Source organism: Octodon degus, unplaced genomic scaffold (assembly GCF_000260255.1).
Source record: "Octodon degus isolate 3935 unplaced genomic scaffold, OctDeg1.0 scaffold00029, whole genome shotgun sequence".
NCBI classification, from domain to species: domain Eukaryota; kingdom Metazoa; phylum Chordata; class Mammalia; order Rodentia; family Octodontidae; genus Octodon; species Octodon degus.
This window is the reverse complement of record NW_004524605.1, coordinates 4107443-4131227: the sequence shown is the minus strand read 5'-3', so window position 1 is coordinate 4131227 and position 23785 is coordinate 4107443. Positions and strand designations below refer to the sequence as shown.

The 23785-nt window shown below is 49.8% G+C and overlaps 1 protein-coding gene across 4 annotated transcripts in view; it reads right to left on the bottom strand.

The window, feature by feature from the left end:
* Slc22a4 (solute carrier family 22 member 4) overlaps nucleotides 1-23785 on the bottom strand; it is a 69201-nt gene that overhangs the window by 11586 nt on the left and 33830 nt on the right. For 3 of the 4 annotated variants that reach the window (XM_023713202.1, XM_023713203.1, XM_023713204.1), the window contains exons 3-8: nucleotides 22232-22386; nucleotides 13709-13880; nucleotides 8582-8708; nucleotides 4044-4144; nucleotides 1260-1474; nucleotides 317-499 (exon numbers count right to left, since the gene is read on the bottom strand). In XM_023713202.1, coding sequence (XP_023568970.1) covers nucleotides 317-499; nucleotides 1260-1474; nucleotides 4044-4144; nucleotides 8582-8708; nucleotides 13709-13880; nucleotides 22232-22386 — 953 coding nt within the window. The remainder of the gene's footprint in view (nucleotides 1-316; nucleotides 500-1259; nucleotides 1475-4043; nucleotides 4145-8581; nucleotides 8709-13708; nucleotides 13881-22231; nucleotides 22387-23785) is intronic. The other variant, XM_023713205.1, reaches the window with a different exon arrangement.

Here is a 23785-nt window from a genome sequence, read left to right as displayed (position 1 = left end):
TTTTTTTTTTTTTTTGTGGAACCGGGGATTGAACTCAGGCCCTTACACTTGCCAGGCAAGTGCTTAATCTACTGAGCCATCTCCCTGGCCAAGTTTTTAAAAGTTATAAGCAATATATATAATTATATTGGTGATAACAAAGGTGAGTCTGCAACTGTTAGAATTGGCTAGGGTGATTTGGGGAGGTCGAGGTAGAGGGGTGAACTTGTACTTTCTCCAGTAATTTCTATGCTGTTTGAATGTTTCATAATGAAAATCTACTACCTTCTTATTTAAGACTAGTTTAAAGAGAGAACATGTCCCCGAGGCAGCTCACCGAGGTAGACAAAGTAGGGAGCGATGATGCTGCCCACCCTGGAGGCCATGGAGGCGATGCCCACTGCCATGTTCCTGACCAGCGTTGGGTAGAGCTCTGCGGTGAAGACGTACAGCATGGAGAAGGCGGAGGTGACCCCAAATTTCCCCAACATCACCAGACCAATGGACAGGTAGCTGTAATCTGGAAAAGAGATCCATTACAGATCCATTAAGGGCGCAGGTGTGCCCTTCACACCTTTTGCTTTGATGGGGAGTTCTCATTAACATAAAGTAGTCCCAGAAGGCCGTTTTCTCTTCTCTAGCCTAAGCATGGGACTTGGCCAGGGATGGAGCGCGAGGAGGACTTGTACTTTGTTCTCTTGTTCTTCTGGAGCATTAATACACTCAGTGACCTTTGCCTGCTTGTTTTTTATCTGTCACGAGGGTTTCTTGGAAAGTTGTTAACATGTTTAATATAGTTAATTTTAATCTTTAGGGAAAGACCAATCATTTCTACACTCTTCCTTGTTGTTAAGGAAGATATTTCTATGTGCACCACTATGTGTCTGTTGACAATATTTTCATGCTATGAGAAAGGCAGAAGAGGAAAACGGGAAGTTTGAATTTCTTTGTATGCTACTTAACTACTTAAAGGTTCAGACCATAAAAATCACCAAACATACACTAGAACCAGCTGGCATTACCAATGTTAATACTTGAGCATACGATTCAGAGAAAAGATTGTAGACAGTACCAAGAAATTTGGACACATGAGTGTGACTCAGAGAGAGGTCTGAGAGTTTACGTAGAATCTGTGAAGAGGAGTACGAGGAGGCTTTCTCTTCTTTTGCGGTGGGTGATTTCTTATTCCCCAAGGCCAAATCTTCCATTTGAGAGTAGTTGATCAAGAACCACGACTCAGAGCAGCCTAGCTGATGGGTGGGTTTTGGTTAACTTCTTACCTAGAGGCACCAGCTGAATTAAGAGGAGCACACCTCCTCCGAAGCAGAGAACCCCAGCTATGATATAACGCCTGGGCAGCTTGCGCAGTAACAGCCAGGCCATAACGTAAGCTGGAACTTCAATCAAGGCAGAGAGGAAACAGTTCAAGTAGGCATCTCCATGTAAATTGGGGACATTGAGAGACAGGGCGAAGTAGCCCACGGAGGTTAGCATCCTGAAAGATAACGAACAGAAGACAAAAATGGCAAAAGCACAGCCTGAATCATCTGAACATTTTGAGAGTAAGGAGATCTTCTCGATCTTGCTGTCCTATAGGCAGCCACTAGCCACAGGAAGCTATTTTTTTTTTTTTTTTAGGAAGCTATTTTTTAAGAAAAATATTTATTTACTTATTTGGTATGGGGTCTCACTGCGCAGCTTCGACTTGTAGTGATCCTCCCGTCTCGGCCTCCCAAGCACTGAGGTTACAGGTATGTGCCAGCACACCCAGTTCTGGTGGCCAGCACAGTGTGCCTGGGGTCTAGGGCTGGCATGGCATGCAGTACAGGGGCTCGAACCCAGGTCCTTGCGCTCGCCAAGCAGGTGCTCGCCACTGAGCTATCTGTCCAGCCAGGCAGCTATTTTTGAACAAATCAAAACTGATACAGTTTGAGTTTCTCCATCACACCAGCCACACTTGCGATGCTCATTGCCACTTGCAACTGGCGGCTACTCCTTTGCTCGGCACAGCTAGGAAGCGTTTCATCTTCACAGAATTAAGAGGCGCACACCTCCCACTAGACAGTGCAGCGCCAGATGCAGCAGCCCCCACGGTGCACGCGTCCCGTCTAGAGATCTGCTCATTACTAACACGACCCCAAAGCCGAATATCTGAGGAAGGTTTTCAGCACTATTGTTGGATCTTTATGATATATTAGACCAAGTGGGGGTAGCGCAAGGACTCATTCACAACCAAAGGAAAAAGTAACCTTTCTGGCCCTAGGGATCTTACTGATTTTCAAACTGAGGAATCACAACAGCCTGGATGGAAGCTGTGGCTCCCGGGTGGCAGGCTGCCTGGCTGCCGCCGAGGCGCGCTTGAACCCGGGCTGGTGCTGGCGAGGCTGAAGCAGCCGCAGGGAGGTCAGCCGCGTAGCAGCCGAGCGCGCGCTCGCTTGCGTAATTCAGAGGCATAAACCCCATCCCTGATTTTTTTTGAATTGCGAAATAAGCTGGTTCTTTAATGATTTTTTTCTTTACAAGAATTTTTGGACAATTTCATTTTTGTGTATCTTGGTATGATTTTATTTAAATGTCTTTGCAAAAGGTTCATTTTTGTGGAAATGTGGTATTATAAGTTGAACTAAATTCAGAAATTTTAAATCTTTAAATGTTTATTGCCTACTCCTACTTTGAGAATTCTAATTATATGAATATAAGTTTCTTGGTTTTGACACAATGAACTATTATCACTGATCTGTAAATTCTTCATTTTTATTTTGGACAGTTTTTATTGTTATATTCATTTATGTTTGTAAATAATTTATTTTCAACTTGCAATCTATTAAAAATAAAAAATTAAATTAAATTTAAAAATGAATAAATAAAATAAGCTGGTTCTACAAGTAGATTAGCTGCTGCCTGAATCTACCAATTCTGAGGATGAAAGATTTTCTTTCTTTTCTTTTCTTTCTTTCTTTCTTTCTTTCTTTCTTTCTTTCTTTCTGTCATGGAGCAAGCAGGTACCTTTTCTTCTTTCTTTTTTTTCTTCCTCATTTCTTGGTAGATGCATTACTTTTATTTATTTATTTATTTATTTATTTTAATAGTCTTTTTTGAGGCAGGGTCTTGCACAACTGTTTGGGCTGGTCTTGAGCTCACTTTGTATTCCAGTCTGGTCTTAAGATCCCAGTGATGGTCCCTCCCAAGTGCTGGGATTACAGATGTGCGCCACCACCCCCGGCAGGGAAGGTGCATCGCTAAGTCTGATCTGCAAAGCCCATCCATTATTTCTGCATCTTAAAACCACACAGTTTGCTACTGGCAAGTGTGTGGAAAGTGGGTCAAGATTCTGGCTCCAATAGTGGGTCCAGGTTACCTTACCCTTTTGCTCCACTGCTGGTTCAGCTTCAGTGTGGGAGGCTATTAACTGGTATCCATTTTATAATGTGTCAGCCGTCTTCTTAAGTTTCTATTCCCCTGCTGAGTTAAGTTTCTGGTCCTTCTCACCTTGTCCATTCCCCTTGAATCACGTGCAGTGCCCCAGGGGTTGCACCTTTCCCTGTTGCCTAGATACCTGCTGACCCCAAGAGCCGAGACTTCTTCATTCCTACACTCCCTATATATACCCAGCACCTCCCCTGAATAAACGAGACTTGATCAGAATCCTGTCTTGTCTCCATTTCTTGCGTCTCCTGTCCTTTGTCCCCTCTTCAGTTCCCCGCTCCTCCCCCAGGTGAGCTTCGTTGACTGACCCGCGGGTTCGGGACACTTCAGGAAGCAGGAGCTGAACTGGCCCCTCTGCTTCAGGCGTCAGGGACACCTTTGCCCTTACTCGTACAGCCTCAGAAGGGAGGGAGCCTTCGTCCTGTGGGCCCCGGGACTGCATGCGTAATGTTCCCTTTTCACCCCCTTTTTGTAACGAGTCCCACAGACCAAATGGAGGCATTTCTGAGCACCTTCCAGCTCTGGACTTTCTGTTCTGTCTTGGGACGCCCCCAGCCTCACCCTGTTTTCCTGAGCGGAGGAGTGGCAGGTGCATACTCAGCTGCTGCGCCTGCTTCTCCAGCCCGCTTATTACTCACCACAGCAGTAAAGACATAATGGTTATTTTGGCGACATTCCAGGTCTTGAACAGGTCCAGAATGAACACTTTGGGCTGCTTCAAGGAGTCGAGCTCCTGTAGCTAAAATAATGCAAATGACCATGAGTTTCAAAGGAAGACAGACGCGCCTGCAGCCAAGAGGCAGGCGCTCGGCATGTAACCCTTGATTTCACCTCGAACATGCTGACGAGCCTGGAGGAGCCCGAAGGGCCGCTCCACGTGCGATGCTTACCCTAACACTTTAAAATGTTTGTAGCCCATTTTGGACAGAAGCCTTAGAAATAGAAAACACCAGCCCCCAGTTCCATTCCAGACCTAAGATCTCTTACATCTCTCACTGACAGGCTGTGAGTGGCCTTGGTCACACTGATCTGTGATCCTGGAGGGTTGTCGAGTGGGCAGGCCACTGGGCCCCAAACTGTAGCCACGTCACTGGCTTCACCCTTTGCTTGCTGTCCCTTAATATCAGGGCAGACTCTGGCCAGCTGGGAGACACTGGACAAGTTACTGGTCACCTTCTCTGAGCCTCAGTCTACGTCTCTGTAAAGTGGATGAGTTCATTGGGAGGTGAGAAGATTAAATGAGACCACATATATGGAGCTTAGGATACGCAGAACTTCATAGGATATGCCCACTAAATTTTAACTGTTATTATTACTATCATTGCTGCCCGATCGATGAGAAGATTCTGGTCATCAGTGGTTAGGGTCCGTTTCTTACTTCTGCTAATAAATTTCATTCCTTTACTGTTTTTCTCCTTTTCACTGAGACACACGCTCCCTAGGTTGCCCAGGGTGGGTTTGAACGTGGAGTTCTTCAGCCTCAGGGTCCCGAGTAGCTGGGATTAAAGGCATGGGCCGCTATACTCAGCTCATTTCTTCCTTTTAATATGCTGGTTTAACAGCAAATAACCACTAGGAAGACAGTATGCAATGTGTTAATTATTGAAACTGTCCTACCAATTTAATTTGAAACTGTCTCATTGCTATTTGTCTGTCAATAAAATTATGGGAAAAAATAATATGCTGGTTTAACTTGCCATGAGTTATGATTTCAGATAACCAAGATGATGAGAACTAAAGCCAAAATAAAACTATAAGGTTGGATACGGGGGATCCTTGGAGATGACGTAGGAGGCCTCGTAGCCTGATGGCATGGTGCAGCCCAAGACCAAGAAAGGGGTTGTCTTAGGAAGGAGCGCAGCGGCCAGTCCCACCTTCGGGTCAGGCCCTGCGGTTAGCATTCTTCTCTCTGGACAGTGAGGCGCTTGCTCAACTGGCAGCGCTATTGCTTTTTCTCCCTTGCTGTCTGGAGAACATGCCCAGCAGTGTACAGCCTGGCTGTTAGTGACGCAAGGCTGCTGCATGAACTAGCAGGGGCTGGAGCTCCCCCGAGGACCTGAGGGTGCGGGCCTGGGCTCACACTGCACATATCCACAGGCACCTCCCTGAAATGCAGATTCCAGGGCTCGGAATGTAGGTCAGGGCCCGAGTGCTTGCCTAGCACATATGAGGTCCTGAGTTCAAGCCTAGCATTGAAGAGAGGGAGGAGGAGGAGGGGCGAGAGGAGGAGAAGGGGAAAGGAGAGGAGGATGGAGAGAGGCAGGACGGATGCATATATTTAGAACTTCTTGGGTGTCTACGATGAGTGGCCAGGTTGAAAACCTCAGGACAAAATTCTTGTGTCCAGGGGTTGCCTCTGGTATGGACGAAGCCACCAAAAGACAAGCAAGGTGCATGACCAGCTTGAGGGTGCTTCTTCAGAAGCCACAGAGACTTAAGACTGCCTCCCAAGATGATGGCGCTCTGTATTTTTTCGTATCCCAGTGAATGCCACTGCCTGTAACATATGCGGGGGCGGGTGTGTGTGTGTGCGTCTGTGTGTGTGTGTGTGTGTGTGTGTGTGTGTGTAGCTTATGGGAACATGAACCTCGATGTTAGAGAGTCCTAGGATGCAAATCCCACAATATCCGTGAGATTCTGGGCAAGTCGCTTACGTTCTTGGGCCTCAGTTTCCTCTTCTGAGAACTGAGACTAATGAGTCAAACTTCCTGCCTTGCCTGTGCTAGCCTCTTGACTATTGCTCTGAACAACCGCGCTTGCTGGCCCTGCAGGTTCTCCCGAAGGAGATGCTGCAGGGCGGGCGGAGGGATGAGGGCTTCGGGAAGGCACATGACCTCCTTCCCTCCAGAGTCCTGTCCTGACCAGGCTGTACGTCACGGCAAAGCAGAAGGCTGGGTTTTGATACCAAACCTTATTCTTATTTATTCATAGCTATATAGCTGTTTTACAATGCCTTCTATGTCAGTCTGGTCTCCACAGTTACACTGTGCATTTCTTGAAGACAGGAACCATGTAGACTACATATCCAATAAATACTAATAAATACACAGCTCTGGAAAATGCTGGTATTAAACACTCCCAGTGTTATTTTTGCAGTCAGTTAAGCTGACTAAAACTTGGGATGGACTTGTTGATTTAAAGGGCAATGGGCTTGGAAGATAGCTCAGAGAGGAAGAGGGAGAAGGAGAGAATGAGGGAGAGGGAGGAGAGGAGGAGGATGAGGAAGAGGAAGAAGAGGAAGAGAAGGAAGGGGAAGAAGAAAAGGAAGAGAAGGAAGAGGAAGAAGAGGAAGAAGAGGGAGGGAAAGAAGAAGAAGGGGAAGGGGAAGGAGAAGAAGAGGAGGAAGAGGAGGAAGAGGAGGAAGAGGAGGAAGAGGTAGAGGAAGAAGAAGAAGAAGAAGAAGAAGAAGAAGAAGAAGAAGAAGAAGAAGAAGAAGAAGAAGAAGAAGAAGAAGAAATAATAAAGGGCAAAAAATTGAGGATGTTTTGTTGTGGGCGGGCCTCTGAAAGCTTGGTGCATGCTGCTGTGGAGACGCCTCTGATGCAGCAGGCTACGCACTTCAGGAAAAGGTCCTGACAGCCAGGGAGAGAGGAGAGCCCTGGATGGAGCGCCGCCATCTCCGCGTCCTCCAAGGTTCTGCTTCCGGGTGGCCAGGAGTACAGCCGCCCTTGTCTTCTTCAGGTGTCCAGAGAGGCCCCTGCCCTCTCCTCACTGGGAGTGTCCTCTTCCATCCTCGCCAGTCACTGGAGGGAGTCCTACTGTCCTTCTGGTGTAGACCCACCTCTTTGTCCTGGGGCCACCCTGCTTTTTCTGTGCCCCTGGCACACGGCAAAGCCTCGGGCCTGTACTCAGAAGTCGTAAGGCCCTTAACATGCCCTGTAGCCGAGTGAAGTTTGGCACGTCTGCCTAAAAATGGTAATTACTTTTCACAGCAGGGGCGAGTAACAGTGGTGTTTCTCAGACACTCTTGGCCACAGACACTGCTACAGTAGGGACACTAGGTGAACTAACCCTCAAACACATTTTTCCCCATTTAATCTGGACATTTATAAATCATCAGTATGTAGTTGCATCAGTTTGGAGCAATGAGAATAAAAAAGCTAAGAATAAACTTGCAAAATGAAGTAAACTACTTGCTATTTGTTGAGCTCTCTCTCTCTCTCTCTCTCTCTCTCTCTCTCTCTCTCTCTCTCTCTAATTGAACTTAATTATTTTTTTAAATTTTGGTGGTGCTGGAGAACAAAGTCGGGGCCCTGTGCTTCTTGCCTTATGCAAGCTACGCTGAGTTCCCCAGCTATTGCTACGAACCTTCAAAATCATATGAGGACTCCTTCCCAGTGGTCTTTAAAGAGACCATGCCAGGTGTGGTGACTCAGGTCTATAATTCCAGCAGGCATGATTTTAGAATGTTACTTAATTCCGAAGTAGCCCTTTATGGGGGATTTTCTTTCTTTCTTTCTTTTTTTTTTTTTTTTCCTGTATTTAGGACAGGGTCTAGGGTCTACAAGGTCTCACTACATGGATCCGACTCATAGTGATTCTCCTGTTTTCAGCCTCCCAAGCACTGGGATTACAGGCGTGTGTCACCACACTCAGCCTCAATCACCATCTCAGCAAGCCCTGGGGGCAGGGCTGGCATGGCACGCCCAGGATCGAACCCTGGCCGCTGCGCTCTGCCTAAGCAGGTGCTTTAGTCCACTGAGCTCTCAGGCTAGCCCTATGGGGGATTTTTTAAGAGGCAGGGGTCTCTCTATGTTGCCTAGGCTGACCAGAAACTCTTGGGCTTAAGAAATCCTCCTTTCTCGGCCTCGCAAATAGCTGGGATGACAGAAGCCAACCACCACATCCGTAAGATTTTCACTGGCTCATAGAAATAATAAAAGCATCTTCATGTTTCAAAGTTCTGACCAAATTGTTTGCATTATCCCTGGAGCAGACCTGGTGGGTGTTTGAAGTCATCAGCTGCAGAAGACCATCAAAGGTGGAACACCCGTGTGGCTTCCAATGGGCGCCCGTGCGAGCCACCCGAACGTAATCAGGATTGTATTCCCGACACCGAGGCATACCTACATTGCCTGGTACCTGGCAGGCACTTCACAAATACTGAATTAAATTAAATTCCATAAAGCCGAGAGTGCAGAGCTGACTTTAGGAGAAAACACCTACAAATGCTTACCTCTACGGGATCAAATATCACTGCGGGAGCAGCCACATTGTTCATCTTTGCAGCTTTCTGGATGATCTCTTCGGCCTCTTTAAATCTTTTCTGGGATATCAGCCACCGAGGAGATTCAGGAATAAACCTGGAATTTATTTCCAACAGTTAATCATTTTCTACAACAGTAGTGGCTGACACTGGTATTTCTCAGACCCTCTTAGCCACAGACACTGTTATCTAGATCCTTTTAATTTTGAAAACTTCTAGTTTGTCTTTAGCTAAAATTCATTTATATACTAGTTTTGTGGTCCTGGGGATTGAACTCAGGGCTTCGTGAATGCTAGACAAGTGCTCTACCCCGAGCTATATCCCCACACCTATATTTGTAGTTTTGAGTGACACACAGTAATTATATATATGGCTGAGGTACACTGTGACATTTCAATGCAAGTATACTATGTGTAATAAACAGCTGATCTTCTTCATTTGTTTGAGACAGGGTCTCCCTGTGTAGTTCAGGCTGGTCTCGAACTCACTATGGAACCCAGCTTGACCTCCAACTCTCAGCGACCCTCCTGCCACAACCTCCAGAGATTGGGATCACAAGCGTGCACTGCTGCTTGTCTTAGGTGTGTGATGTTGGCCCACTGGAAGGGAGTCTGCTAAGATTTCCACTGGCTCACAGAAATAATAAAAACATCTTCAAGTTTCACATTTCTGACCAAATTATGCATAAGCCCCCAAGCAGACCACGACGGTGGCCTTCACTGTGGTATGTCTGAGGCCGGCAGCTGCCGAGGGCCATCACAGAGGAGTGGCCAGTGTGGCTGCGAAGGACCCAGCCCCTGGGCTGTAACAGCTCCAGACAAGACTGCCCCTTTCCTGCATCCCTTCCTGCTCACGCCTTCACCTTCCCTTGGTAGAGGACAGCCAGGGCCTGAGCTCCGCGTGCTTTTCCTGTCGCCAGGGGGTGGACGGGGCACTCTGACTGCCCTGGGTGGACGTGCTCCCTGGGCTGTCCCTGCGGCCTCCGCAGCTCACAGATCAGAGCTTCCAAAGCCAGTGTTCAGGAGATGAGTCTCCCTATACTTAATTTCTAAAGATTATATAGTCCAGATACATTTATAGCTGGTGTGCAAACACAGCTACAAATACAGGACTTTTTCTTTTCCTAATTTTTATTTCTCAGACACTCTTTAGCCATTCTCCCCCTAGGTCTTATTTTTCCTTTCTTAGGTATTAGTAAAACAGCTGCCCTAGAAAATCAATCACAAATAGCATACACAGAACCTTCCTACGATAGACCCCCCGGGCTGCACGGGCAATTAGCTCAGAGCGAGACCCAGTGTATCGCGGTCAACCCGCAGCTGCACTCCCCAGCGTTCTAGGATGTGGGTCGGAAAGGAGCCCAGGCTGCATTTTTCAGAAAATTCCCTTACGCTGGTCCCCGTAGGAACTGTGATGATGTTAGGTCACTGACCTTCAGTAATTGGAGCTGAGTTGTCTAATAAAACTTCTGTAATACGCAAATCTGCACTGTCCAGTACAGCACACACTAACCACATGTGGTTATTAAGCTCATATAATTAGTATGACTGAAGAAATGGAAACATAACTATATTTGCTTTTAATTAATTTGAATAGCCCCATGTGGCTGGTGGTTACTGCATTAATCAGTACAGAATGAATCTTACTACACAGCCACCATCGTACTCCAGGCTGCCTGTGCTTCTGAGCTGTGACTTTCCCCAACAAGGTCTTGCTTAGAAATTTCCTCCCTGCAGGCTCTTGGGGCCACCCCTGGCCTCAGGTTCCCCCTGTGGGTTCAGCCAGAAGTTGCTAAGCTCTCCCTACTTGCATCTAGGGCCTCCTCCCCACCCAGCCCCATGCCCTCCTGTGAATGCACCTGTGGCCAAGACATCCAAGACTTGGGAAGTGACTTTGGGATGCAGTAAGCCCCTGGCTGCACGCAGCGGCTGGGTGTGGGTTTTTCCTCCATTTTCAGCCCGTTGTAGTCAGCGCCACTGAAATCTCCACTTTTAAATTGCCTTGATTTTCTTGGCGCACAAAATCTCAAGGGATGGGGAGATAGTGCAGCGGTCTAAGCGCTTGCTTAGTGCAAGGACCCGAATTTGATCCCTGGTGTCACATGCCTTGCTGACCCTGGAACACTGGATGCTCCCTGCCGGCCCTGGAACTGGATATGGTGGTGCCGACTGTAATCCCAGTGCTGGGGAAGCTGACATACGAGGATCACTATGAGTCTGAACTGTGTAGTGAGACGCTGTACCAAATAAAATAAAAATAATCTCAAGTCTGTGGACCATTTCAAAAGCTCACAGAGTGCTCCATGAGGCCGTACACGGGGGTCTGTGGCTTCAGGTTCTCTGGTGAGTAAAGAGGGCTGGGTCTTGTGTGGCAGTCTGCTGCATGCCTGGCAGGTGCCTTTCCCCCTGGCTCAACCCTTAGGCGGATGACCTTGGCTTCAGCAAGGTCCCCTTCAAGGACCAATCATTTATAACAAGGCTATTTTATTTTATTTTATTTTTAAAATTTATTTATTTGGTCCAAGGTCTTGCTACGCAGCTTGGACTCATAGTGAACCTCCTATCTCAGCCTCCCCAGTGCTGGGATTACAGGCTGGTTTCAGTGGTCTGCATAGCAAAGGGCAGGTTCAGTGTGACATGTGATACCAGGGATTGAACCCAGGTCCTTGTGCTTGCCAGGCAGGCGCTTAGACTGCTGAGCTACCTCCCTGGCCTGAAAACTGTTCTGTTTTTATAGGAAAATGAAAAGATTGTTGTCAAACTCTCAGGATGAACATTCAGCTCATTGTTGCTGACCCTCAGCTGCCCTCTGTCCGGGGCAGTCTCTCCTGGGTACAATGCGTCCACAGCCGGGAACACTCATGGGCCAGCCCAGGAGCCGGGAAAGAAAGAGCCCTCCCAAGGGCAGAAGAGGACATGCTGATGGGGCAGGTCTTCTGTGCTGGAAATTCTGGGGGCTGATGAGGGGGCAGTCAGTTCTCGCTGTGGATTGTGGGGTACTGATATCTGTGCGGGCCGTTACGGCTCTTCACCTGTTACTCATTCTCTCCCTGTGTCTCTGTCTCTGTCTCTTTCTGTCTCTGTCTCTTTTTCTGTTTCTGTCTCTGTCTCTTTCTCTGTCTCTCTCAACCATGGTATGATAAAGTAGGTTATAACATATTTTGAAAGTACAGATTGAGTAAGCTGAAAGGACAGCTAGAGCCAGGGAACACAGATTATTAAAATCATTCATCCAAAAAGGCAGAAAACCGCCTTATCTGCAGTCGTAGGAGAGCCTCTGGCCACCAGTGCCTTTTCCAGTGTATTCAGTCAGCAAGGAGGTTGTGGAAAGTAAGAAGCAGGTGTGTGATGAGGGAGGTGGTGACGACTCTCATTCCAGAAAGCCTTCTGTTCTCGGAAGCCTGGGGCTCTCTTGGAGGCAGAGTTGTGGAGACAGTGCCCTGCCCTTCACACTGGGCCCAGGAGGAAAGTGCCGGATAAATCAGAGTGACATTTGATCTTTAAAAATCTGCCTCTCCTACTCCAGGGAATAAAGGAAACAATTTTTTCTTTCCCCTTACCCTGCCCCAAGCCACATGCCAAGAGTTTATGCTGGTAACCATGGCAACCTTACAGGCTGTATAAGAGGATAAGTTATTGGAGTGGTCCTACCTGAGCCATCTGGTCAGAAAGGCCTCGGTGGGCCACCTGCCAGCTCTTACTGCTGTCTGACCATGCAGCAAGATGAAGGACCGCTGGACAGCTTTCCAGGCAGGCTGCGACAGGACACTCAGGAGGCCTAGTCTTAAACTACGAATTCAAAACGTGATCAAATAAACTTTTACTATGTAGTTATAGTTACGTAAGCAGACATAATTCAAGCAGTTTATCATTCACTAGGGGAAGAATCCATTTTTATATAATAAAACTAAGCCAGTGGAAGAAATCCTTTCCTCTTTCCTTTCTCCTTGTTTAAATGTGAAAAGTCAAAGAAATGGGCTGTGCCCCCAAGTGAGCAAGGGGGATGGCAGGGACCACATTCCACTGTTTCTCATCCACTCTCGCACCTGCAATCTTCCCGTTAGCCATGGTGGGCAAGACCGAGCGTAGAACCTCTCAACTTTGTTATTCCCATAACCATGGTGTAAAGATTGAGCTGAAGGGCTAGGAGTAGCTCAGTGGCAGAAAGGGGGCCTTATGTGCACGAGACCCTAGGTTAGATCGATCCCTAGCATCAAAGGAAAAAAGAAAAGAAAAGAAAGAGAGTGGAAAAAACAACAACAAAATTTTGAGTTGGAACATTGTCGGAGGACAGAAGAGAACATTTCAATAACTTTTTAAACAAAAGCAATTCCCTCTTGTATTAGGCACACCCTGGTGCCGTCCGTGGTGAGTAGATGCATGTCCCTTGGCATTTGGGGGGAGCTGGTCCCAAGACCCCGGCTGATATGAAACTCCCGAGCTGGGTCTTTCTACAGCTCACTAGTATTTCCATGAACTCTGCACCTCTCCTCCTCTGTGCGCTCGGGTTCCGAGTGCGGGTGGTGGTGGAGTGTGCACTTTGGGAGGAGGGTCCTGGGGCTGACCGAGGGCCTTCACGTGTGCTGAGCACACTCGGTAACACTGAGTTACTGCCAGCCCCTTAATACCTAATAGGGTGTAAGTGCTGTGTAAATAGCTGTCATACTGTATTGTTGAGGGAATATTGCGAGAAAAAGCCTGCGTGTTCAGTACACACACAGTTAATTTTTTTTGCCACCCTCTTTCGGTTGTGCCCACAGAACCCGCGGGCATGGAGGGCCTACCGCGCTGGGCTCCAACAAGGAGACTTTCTAGACAAAGAAAAGTGCCCGGTTGGGGGGCGGGGGGGGGAGTGAGAAAAACGACCCCGTCTCCACAAACAGCAGCCAGCCACAGACTGGAGTGGGAGAGTCTGGGAGGGACTGGATGCCTGAAAACAGCGCTTTGTGGCACAGCGGGCAATGGAGGCAGGCCGCTCCACTTGTGCTTCCGAGGCAGCTTTGGCAAGGCGCAGCGGGGGCGCTTGCTCGGCTGAGGTCAGTACCGGCGCCCGCCTCGGGGCGCAGCCAGGGGCTGACAGGGACGGCGGCGCACTCACCACCACAGAGGCACGCACAGGACCCCGGGCAGGGTCAGCGCCAGCAGCAGCATCCGCCAGTCTCTGATGAAGTAAGCAAACAGGGGCAGCAGCATGTAGCCCAACGCAAAAAATGTGCACACTCCTAAGGTGGAGAATACAATACGAACTGACTTGCCAAGGATTTCTGCTCCTGTTCAAAACAAGGGAGGAGTGTTAGCATCGGAACTCACTTCATATTTGCTTCGCATAACATTACCTGCAGGTTGGGGTTCGACCTGCGGCCACCTAGCACGGGTGAAAGGTGTGCACTTCATGGCCCAGAGCAGGAGCAGTGGCGGCGGGGAAGTAGCCAGGGGACCAAGACGGGTTGCCACGAGATTTTTTAAAGGAACCATTGATTTGCCTTTTTTTTTTTTTCTGAGGTGGGGGTCTTGACATGTTGCTTAGGTGGGTTTTGAACCTGTGAGGTCAAGTGATTCTCCCACTTCAGCACCACCCCCTTTCTACAAGTTGAACCCGGAACCTTTGCATTTAGTTATAAAACTAGCCCTTTATTTATTTTTCTTTTTAAAAAAATTTTTTGTATTTGGTACAGGGTCTCACTACACAGCTCAGACTCATAGTGATCCTCCTGTTTTCAGCCTCCCCAGTTCTGGGATTACGGGCATATGCCAGCATACCCTGACTCAGTCGCCAGCTCAGCCTGCCCCACGGGCGGGGCTGGTGTGGCATGCCGGACTGGGAGTTGAACTTGAGCTTCATGAGCTCAAGAACTTGCCAAATGCAGGCGCTTAGTCCACTGAGCTATCTTGCCAGCCCCCCTATTTTTCTTTCAGTTTGAGGTGCAAAGCTGGAGTTGAATTTGTGAGCCTCACATGCCTACCTGCAAGAGCTGGGAGACAGGCTCGTACCCTCCCGCCTATATTAGATCTACTTTTTTTTTTCAGAACTGGGGATTGAACTCAGGCCCTTGCGCTTGCCAGGGAAGCGCTTATTCCACTGAGCCAGCTCCCCGGCCCTAGATCTGCTCTTTGAAAGTCCATCTCATGGCACAGGAACGTCATCTCCAGCTGCAAGAGATAATCCCTTTTGAGAATACTGCATTTCTAGAAACAGCTCCAGCAGGGGCTGCACAGGCTTCCCAGGTGCTGTGTGGCTCAAGGTGCTGTTAGCCTGTCCCATGTCTAACTGTAAATAAACAGACACAGGCCCAGCGGGAAACAGGAAGCTCAGTTTCCTAGCTGTGGGCCGCCCTTTCGCACCCCAACTTCAGAGACCTGATAAACAGGAGCCAGCCAGCTCTGGAGGTGCAGAGCCGCAGGGTTCACTTCCCCACAGCCGAGTTGTGCCTGAGATCCGCCCCAGGTGGAGGCGGTGCTCTCCAGCCCAGGCAGGAAAGAAGGAGCTGTCCTCTCGCCCTGCTGGTGGCTGCCCCAGCTGGCCACACATCTGGGGACTCCTCAGCTTTCCCAGAAAGCACGAGGTGACTGGCACTGTCTGGGAAAGGACACACTGGCCGCTGTGGGACCCTCCGCTGCCCAGCACCATAGTGGACCAACACTCAGCACTACCGTGCCACCCTTCAGGGTTCGCAGCTTCCTGTGAACAAGCCCCTCCAGTTATAGGGCTCCAAGGCCTTCCCAGAATCCACTCTGAGTCCGCTGGCCTGGGGAGAGGACTGTTCTGCAGCAGTAGCCCAGAAAATACAAGACAGATAAATTCAAAGGTCACGTAGCTTGGCTTTCAAGAAAGATTCTCTTAATCATATTTATATGCCCCAGGCACAGATTAAGATTAACTCTAAAGAAGCAGTGACATTGCTACTTCAGCTTTCCTGTCCCCGTCCCTCTTGCTCGGTTCCTCTCACACGGTAGCACGGGGCACCTGCCTCAGTGGTTCTGTTTTAAGCAAGCACTTTAGAGTCCAGGCTGATGGAGAAGGCCAGTGCCAGGTGCCTCTGCTTCCCGAAATGCAGACCCACGCCCAGCTGCCCGGTGTGTTTCTCAGTCTATAAACTTGCTTCCAAGGCGGGGCCTGTCTTAGGCACGCCCCTAGTTGCTGAGACTTGGTGCCCAACATCCACAACTTAGGAGAGGAAGCTGTACTTTAGCTCAAGCTTCAGTCTGCAGGGGGTGGCTCCCCGGCCGCGGGGCATGGCGGAGGGGCATGGTGGGCAGTCGTGGGAGGACTCAGGAAGGCAGGCCTACCCTTCTGGGCCATGCTCACAGTCACCCACCTCTCTCAACCAGGGCTCCTTACAGCAAATCAGCTATGAGGCCCCATCATCCAGTCACACCCCAAAAGTCCTGCAGGTGACCCCACCAGGTTTTAGGGGGACACCTAGCTATCAATCTAACCTGACCTGACTTCTAGGGGGATCCTGAGTGTGATTTCCAGATTTTTTTTAAAATTTACTTTATGAATGCCTTTCCTACCCTGGCTTGGTTCCTAAATCCGTGAGCTGTGGTGAATATATGAGAAAGAATAGGAGTGCTACGTTCCTCAGCAGAAATCCACCAGGAAAACGGTAGAGGGTCTGATCGTGGAAAAGAAAAATGCACGGGCAGAGGCAAGCATCTCGTGGAGTGGGAGCCACAGGCTCCTCATCCCTCATAACCATGACAGGAGGAGAGGGAGCGGAGGATACCACTGGGCTCTGGATAAATGCCTTCATGCCGCTTGCGTCTTAGGCCAGAGCAGAGGTTTTAGAACCGTGCGGAGTGTCCACAGGGAAAAGCAGCTCTGTCAATCTGCCTCTGCCTGGTTGTGGAATAACACGAGTAGGTCAAGCCCAGAGGAGTCCATAATAGCACTACCTTCCGCCCTCAGACTAGGGCAGTCACGCCTTCTGCAGCATCTTCACCATCCTCTTCCCCGCAGGTGGCACAATTTTGGTGTAAGGACTTTGAGCTGGGTTCTAGCCTAAGTGTTTACACCTGTGGTATCTCTAAACTCTTCAAAAACAGTTCTATAAGGGAGCCGGGGAGATGGCTCAGTAGAATAAGAGTTTCCCTGGCAAGCGCAAGGGCCTGAGTTCAATCCTCAGTTTTGCAAACGAAAAAAAAAAAAAAGCCAGTTCTACAAGAACTATTGTTACTATTTTACCCTGATTCAGCTGAGACTTAAACAGCTAATTCCAATTACATAAATGTATCGTAAGGGGCACAGCCAGGATTTGAGTCATGTCTGCTTGACCTATGGATGCTGGTGTAGTCTCCAAGAACAAGTCATCCAGGGCAAAGCCCTGGTCCTGTATGGAGGTCCTCGAACTGAGACACTCATGGAGACTTGACGGGAGATGGGCTGTGCCCAGCGCGCAGAAGCGAGGATTTTTGTCCTCCTTTCCCTGGCTTGTCCCTGCACTGGCTGGAATTCAACCACTCCTTTTGAGAAGCCTCACCCCTGTGGACCTTGGGGCCTGCAGTTCATCTGGCAGTGAGACAGATGGCAGGAGGCACTCCTGACTCTGCGGAGTGGGGAGCCCCTGTCCTCCTCCCTCTCGCCCTCGGAGTTTTGCTCTAGGACCATCTCTGGGTGGTCGTGGTCTGAGCATCTCCTGAGCATGAAACTCTGACATCTAAGCCAAAGGGGCACGTCTGGGCCGGGGCAAGAACCTACGCAGCTCTAGGAGAATCTTTCCACTGGCTTTCACTTCCTCCCGAGTCAGAGCCCTTCCAAGATGGGTTAACTCAGGGCCAAGCTCCCTCTGTGTAGATCAGGACTTTCTGCGGCCGTCAGTCCCAGGAGCCATTAGGCACATGCCGTGTGGGGGACTCAGCTGCCCGTCAGTGCCCAAAGGCTGCAGTGGACCCCAGCGCAAGCAACGAAACTGCAGAGCAGCTGCCAGGATGCGGGCACGTGGACGGCACGCGGCTCCTAGATGCTAAGTCCAGGCGGCCTGACTTGATTTATACAGATGAGGCACTGTGCAAACACGCAGCAGTGCGCTCGGTTGGCCTTTCATCCAGTGCAACAGTTGAAGTGTTTGAGACGGCAGGGCGATGACAGAAGTACTGTACGATGGCCCAGTGGAAATCTGAGGCAGCTTTCTGATCCCTAGAAACTGCTTGGAAGTCTTGTCAGATTAGTAATCACTCTGCTCAGGGCACGCTAGGCCAAAGGGACTTGTCCTGTCTCTGCGTGTCCCCGGCAACGCTATCTACACAGCCCTCCCCCATGACCCATGTCCTCTGCTCAGCCAGGGAGGGCCTCCTGCGACAGTCAGGAGTGAGTCCTCCCCGCTCGCCGGGCTCCTTCCCTAGGAGATTGCCAGGCAAACAGGGCCAGTTCTGTACCCAGTTTATGTATATACCTCCACTTCCTCCTTGAAGATTTGAAGCAGCCTATAATTTGAATACAAAAAACTATGGAACTATTAAGCAAAACGTTTTTAAAAGTAAACACTTGTGTCTTAAATGAAAAGCACAAATATGTAGTTGATCACTTCGCAAGAAGTCTGGCAGTTCTTCAAGGGATGAACGCAGGAACTGAAACTATGTCCACACAACAAGTGCGAAAGTGGAAACAGCCCAGACATCTCCTCGTGAATGAAGAGGTGAGCAGTGTCGCTGCATTCATACAGTGGGATGCTGGTTCACGCTACAGCATGGTTCACTCTCCAAACAGTGAGTGAAGGAAGTTAGCCGCAAAGACCAACGCTGTATGATTTCACCTGCACGAGATGTCCAGGATCGGCAAACCCAAAAGTGGCTTAGTAACTGCCAGAAGCTAAATGAGGTCCTAAGAGCAGGGCCTTGATCTCGTGTGACTGCGGTTCTTCTAAAAAGAGACACCTTCTGAGCACAGTGGCACATACCTATGATGCCCGCATTCTGAGAGGCTGAGGCAGGAGGACAGCAAGTCAAGCCTAGCCTGGATAGCTTAGATGAAAGGAAGGAAAGAAAATGCAAAATAAAGGAGAGAGAGAGAGAGAGAGAGAGAGAGAGAGAGAGAGAGAATGAATGAGCACGTACTATTTGCTGTGCTGAACAGCTGCGCAGAGGAGGCCCCGTGACCACACAGGAGGACACAGCCGTGTGCACCCATGGGGGAGAGCTCTCCCAGCCCTGGCCCCAAGGCTGCCTGTCTCACCTTGGACTTCTATTCTCCAGAACTGCAGAGAATACATTTTTTTCTTGCTAAAGTCATCCCAGCCTGTGGCATTTCCTTATGATGTCTTATGTGAGTGACTGAAACTGGACTACATTCCAGCTTCAAAGCATCTGGGGCTCATGGTACAGTACTTGCTTACTACGCATAAGGCCTTGGCCTCCGTTTGCAGCACTGCAAGAAAAATGAAAACTTACACAAAACCCCTCCAACTATGTATAAAAGTTGCTGATAAAAGCTGCACAGTTAACATAGCTCAATCTAAAACTTGCCTGAGCTTCCTGGGCCCGGGTTGTAAAGGAAGATGTCACCAGCTACACATTCATCAAAAGGGGAACTAGCTAGGTATCGGAGGGGCAAAGCTTTGGACAGTGCAGCGCATCCAAAGAACTGTCACACGGAAGGCTGAGGGGAGGAGGCCCTCACAGTCCACGCAGCAGATGGTACACAGTGAGCTCGGAGCACGGGGATGCCGTGGGCATGCCACCCTGAGAGCTGGCAGCAGGCTCAGGATGTTATTTCTGGGAAACACTGGGAGACTGCGAAAGAGTTGGGTGTGGGCACATCAGAGTTCCTGGTCCTGATCCTCACTTCCTGCTGGCAGGACTGCCCCTGCAGGTGTAGCTACATTCTCCTGCTTTGGACAGCACTGTCCTCTTCCGTGCCTTTTCTAGGATCCTATGAGTCTCACAGTTTGAGGATTTTTTTTGTTTTTTAGAGCAGCTCTAGGAGAGGATTTGTCTCTTATTGTGTTTAGTCCCGGGGTCTGAACCCATTCCTTTCCTTTTCTTATTTTGAGATTGGCTCTTACTAAGATGCTAGGCTGTCCAGGTGCTCAGGCAGGGCTCCAACTTGCAGTCCTCCTGCCTCAGCCTCCTAGAGAGCTAGGATTACAGGCGTCAGCCACCATACTGGGAACATGTGCGTCTCTTTAGGGTGTAAAACAGTGCCCAGCTAGTTAAGTCAATTTTCTAGTTTAATGAGAATATTCCTAACACCGGAGTTGGGGGCAAACAGAAGATCTTAACCAGACCCTACTGGTTTATTTAAGTCACATTAGACCTGGTTGTTTCACCCCAGCCCAAGGAAAGGTGGATTAGAGTAAAATAACACAAAATCTGACCTTTGGCTTGAAACACCAGAGGGCGCTCCCGAGGCACCAGAGGGCCCTGAAACAGCAGAGGGCGCTCCTGCGCCGCGGGGAAGCCAACAGCCGCCAGGTCCTCGTGCTGTCGCCTTCACACCAGGCCCTGACTACCGAGTCCAGCTGTTCTGGAGCAGGCGGGGCTTTCAGTGACGCTCAGACTTCCAGACTCAGGAACCCCACACAACAAGGGATGCCAGGACCCCAGGTGCCTGGTGCAACAGGCATGACAGGAGCTGACAGGAGTCCCGTGCAACCCGCGTGCCTCGCACCGACAGCAAGTGCAGCGCATCTGGGCTCAGGCTGGCCCTCAGCCTCTTACACTCCTCAGCCCGGCGGGCTGGACCATGCTGTGGGGAGCCAGGGTGCGTGCAAGTGCCAGGGCCCGCAGGCAGAGCTTCCTAAAGGAGCCCCAGGTCTGCTCTTCCTGCCTCACACGTTCTCCAAGGAGAGACTCAAGGCCCTGGACGCACCTTGGGTGGTGCAGAGGCGGGTGAACCCGGGGACGCCGCTGCCTGGCACGTCCCACCGTGGTCCTGACGGCTGCTCCAGGTTCCACCCGTGGCACACAGCCCCCAAGTCCTCCTACGATGTAGGCCAGCTGGTGGTGGGATGGATCCTCTGTATGGGGCCCTGTTCAGTTTCTGCCATGGGTCTGGCCCAAGAAGAGCATCCATTCGGGCTTCTCAGATAGAGGGAGGGTCACCGCAAGGAGGGAGGACCCAGGAGACTTGCAGATGCGAATATGGGCCAGCGAGATAGCTCAGAGGACTAAGCACCTGCTTAAGCAAGTGCAGGGACCAGGGTTCCATCTCCACTGCCACATGCTGCGCTGGCCCCGCCCCCTGGCACACTGAGCCAGCCACCCAGATGGGGTGTGTGGCACATGCCTGTAATCCCAGCTGGCTGAAAATAGGAGGATCATTATGAGTCTGAGCTGCATAGTGAGACCCTGTACCAAATACATTGAAAGAAAGAAAGAAAAAAAGAAAAAAAAAGTCGAATAAGCCATTGCTAAGCCCAACAGCCCTGCATTCTTGGGGCCATCAGCTGCTAGGAGGGTATAATTTCTGTCCCAAGAGCATCTACTCCCCAGTTTCTAGTACCCTTGGCATGCAGCTCCCTGGGCTCACTACACAAATGACTTAAAGTAGATCTTGTCCCCTCTCCCCCCTGCAGGAAGGACAGCAGCATTCCTGCTGGAGTCTGCTAAAGCCCGCTGTCTGCTGGGACCATGTGGCTTCAGCTTCCTCCCCATCTCTTCACCTCAACAGACACACAGACTGGGCCAGAGGCAAAGAACCTTTCATAAATAATTGAAGGAATGGAATTTGAAAAATTCCATGTTGGCAATCGGACAGAGGTTGTACATGTCTTCAACTCAGATAACACTGCCTCTCCCAAGCCGACGAGTCATCAAACTCTTAAGAGCAATGAGTCACCCAGCCAGGTGCAGACTTTTGAAACAAGAGGAATCATTAGATTCCAATTAAAGGGGTGCTACATAATTACACAGTGACAGCAGATATAAACTGGGGTAGTGCCAGGCCACCGTGAATGTCACAGCAGAACTGTGGGAGTTGGCGTCTGTTGTGTCCTTCACTTCCCCCCTTCTTCCCTGTCCATAGAATGTTGGGAACTCATCCTGAGGATGGCTCTCACCAATCCTTCTATAACTCCCTCCATCCCCCCTACTCCAGAAAAGCTGGGGAAGGCGCTGGGGCCTCTTCCTAGCCCTGGCTCTGATTCTGCAGCTTGGTATTCCTAGCCACAGCCTAGTAGTAGCAGGCCTACTATCAACACAGTGAGGCTGATCCTGCACAGAATTGATGTACTTGAGGTTGATGCTGACTTGGGCAAGCCCACATCTGCCCAGATGTACTATCGTTAATCCCTCCTGTTCGGCAAGGTGCTTTTCACCTGTGTAGCAGCCCCACCCACTGTCCTAAGTTCCTTGCTAAGCTACTAGGCAGAAACCTCAGCCCTCACAGCCCAGATCAAAGGCTGTTCTTCCCCAGAATTCCCTCATCTGTTTTTCTCCTGAGCCCTGTGTTCCTAAGGATGGGTATCAGTTATTGTGTGACTGGGTTTGTTTCCTTTAATGACCAACCCCAGTGGTGGCTCCCGGGGAGAGCCTGCCCTACAGAGCCTGTGGCTACAGCTCCTATCCCAGCACACATGTGCTTAAGGTTGGTTGAGCTTTGGAAGCATATCCTAGTGTTCCCCTTCCTTCCTGGCCTTCCAGAAGCCTGAAGGGAGGAACCCTGCATCTCAGAAGCCATTCCTACCTAGTATGAAGGCCACCACATAGTTGGAGATCTGGCCCATGCCCACGATGACAAATAGCACGGTAAACATCTCCCAGTTGATGGAGAAAATCTGCAGGAAGCTGAAGCCGGTTTGCACAGCCATGGTTGCAAAGAGAATGCGCTTCCTTCCAAACCTGTGAAATACGGTACAACATGAGACATGAGACATGAAGCATGCAGGTTGCAGCAAGGCAGCGACTCAGAGCGTCTTACGGTTTATGAGCTTGGGAGGGGCCCTGTACTTACTGGCAGATTCATCCAATGTCAATTCAGTAGCTGAATGTGCTCTTAGGAGGCGGGGCCTGTTTGGAGGTGGGCACTGGCTTGGTGTATTCTCATGCCCAGTGGGTGCCCCTTCCTGGCTGCCATGGCTTGAACAGCTTTCTTCTGCCAGATGTAGTTTCCCAATCAACACTGGGCTGATCTCCAATGAAAGACTGATCCACGAGGAGAGAGCTGATAACTACTCTGCTTATTTTAGGAGTGTTCTGTCTTACACGCTCAGTGAGAACAAAGGTGTCCTTGAGGAGTCCTGCAGGTAGTTTATGAAAAGTACGTGTTCTACTTGAGCCGATAGCACTGGGAACAGCACAGAAAATGTACCCGTATTCTGCAACTTCAAGAATGTGGCTTCCTTCCAAGTCACATTATGCGCTGTCTTCAGACTCCTTAGCTGACCCGAAGGCCAGGCCACGTCTACAGCATAGATGCCAGGTGCCCTGTACACATATTTCCGGTGCTGACTTCCGCATCAGGCCCTTCCATCATGCCGTTTCTGCCTTGGAGGTAGCTGACCGAGACTGAAGCCTTGAGCCCAAGTCAACCTCTCCTTTATGTCCTAGGTATCAGGCTTTGGGTCCCAGGGATGGAACATGACTAAGGTGGCTTTTGGTACCAAGGGTAGGGCCTCTGTTGTGACTATACCTAACCATGTGGTTCAGGAGCCTTTGGAAGTTTGCAGGAGGTGTTTGGAAAGGCGTGGAGGCGCCAGGTAGAGAAGCCTCAACACTGTCAGCGGACTGGTAGGAGAATCTGGTTGGAGCTCTGAAGATCAGAATGCTAACAGAATGCAGAGAGTAAAGGCCAGGCCCAGGAGGTTTCTGTTGTGCCAACTCCACTGGCAGTCGAGCTCGAGGCCATGTGTGTTACACTCTGGTGGAAAATGTGTCTTCATTGTGTCCATGTCCTGAGACTTTGCAGGAGACTGAGAGTAAGGGCAATGGCCTAATTTACCTGGTTGAAGAAATTTCAGAGCATCTCTGCTTTCAGGCTGTGGCATGAGTACTAAAGATTTTTTTTTTTCTGTATTTTAGGGAAGGGTCTATGGGATGTTCAGAGTCTCACTGCTAGATCAGACTCGTAGTGATCCGCCTTTTTACAGCCTCCCAAGAGCTGGGATTATAGGCACACATTACCACACCCAGTCTCAATTGCCCTCTCAGTGGGGCAGGGCCAGCACAGCAGGCCCAGGGATCGAACCCCCTGGGCCCTGCACCTGCTTGCAGGTGCTTTAATCCTCTGAGCTATTTGGCC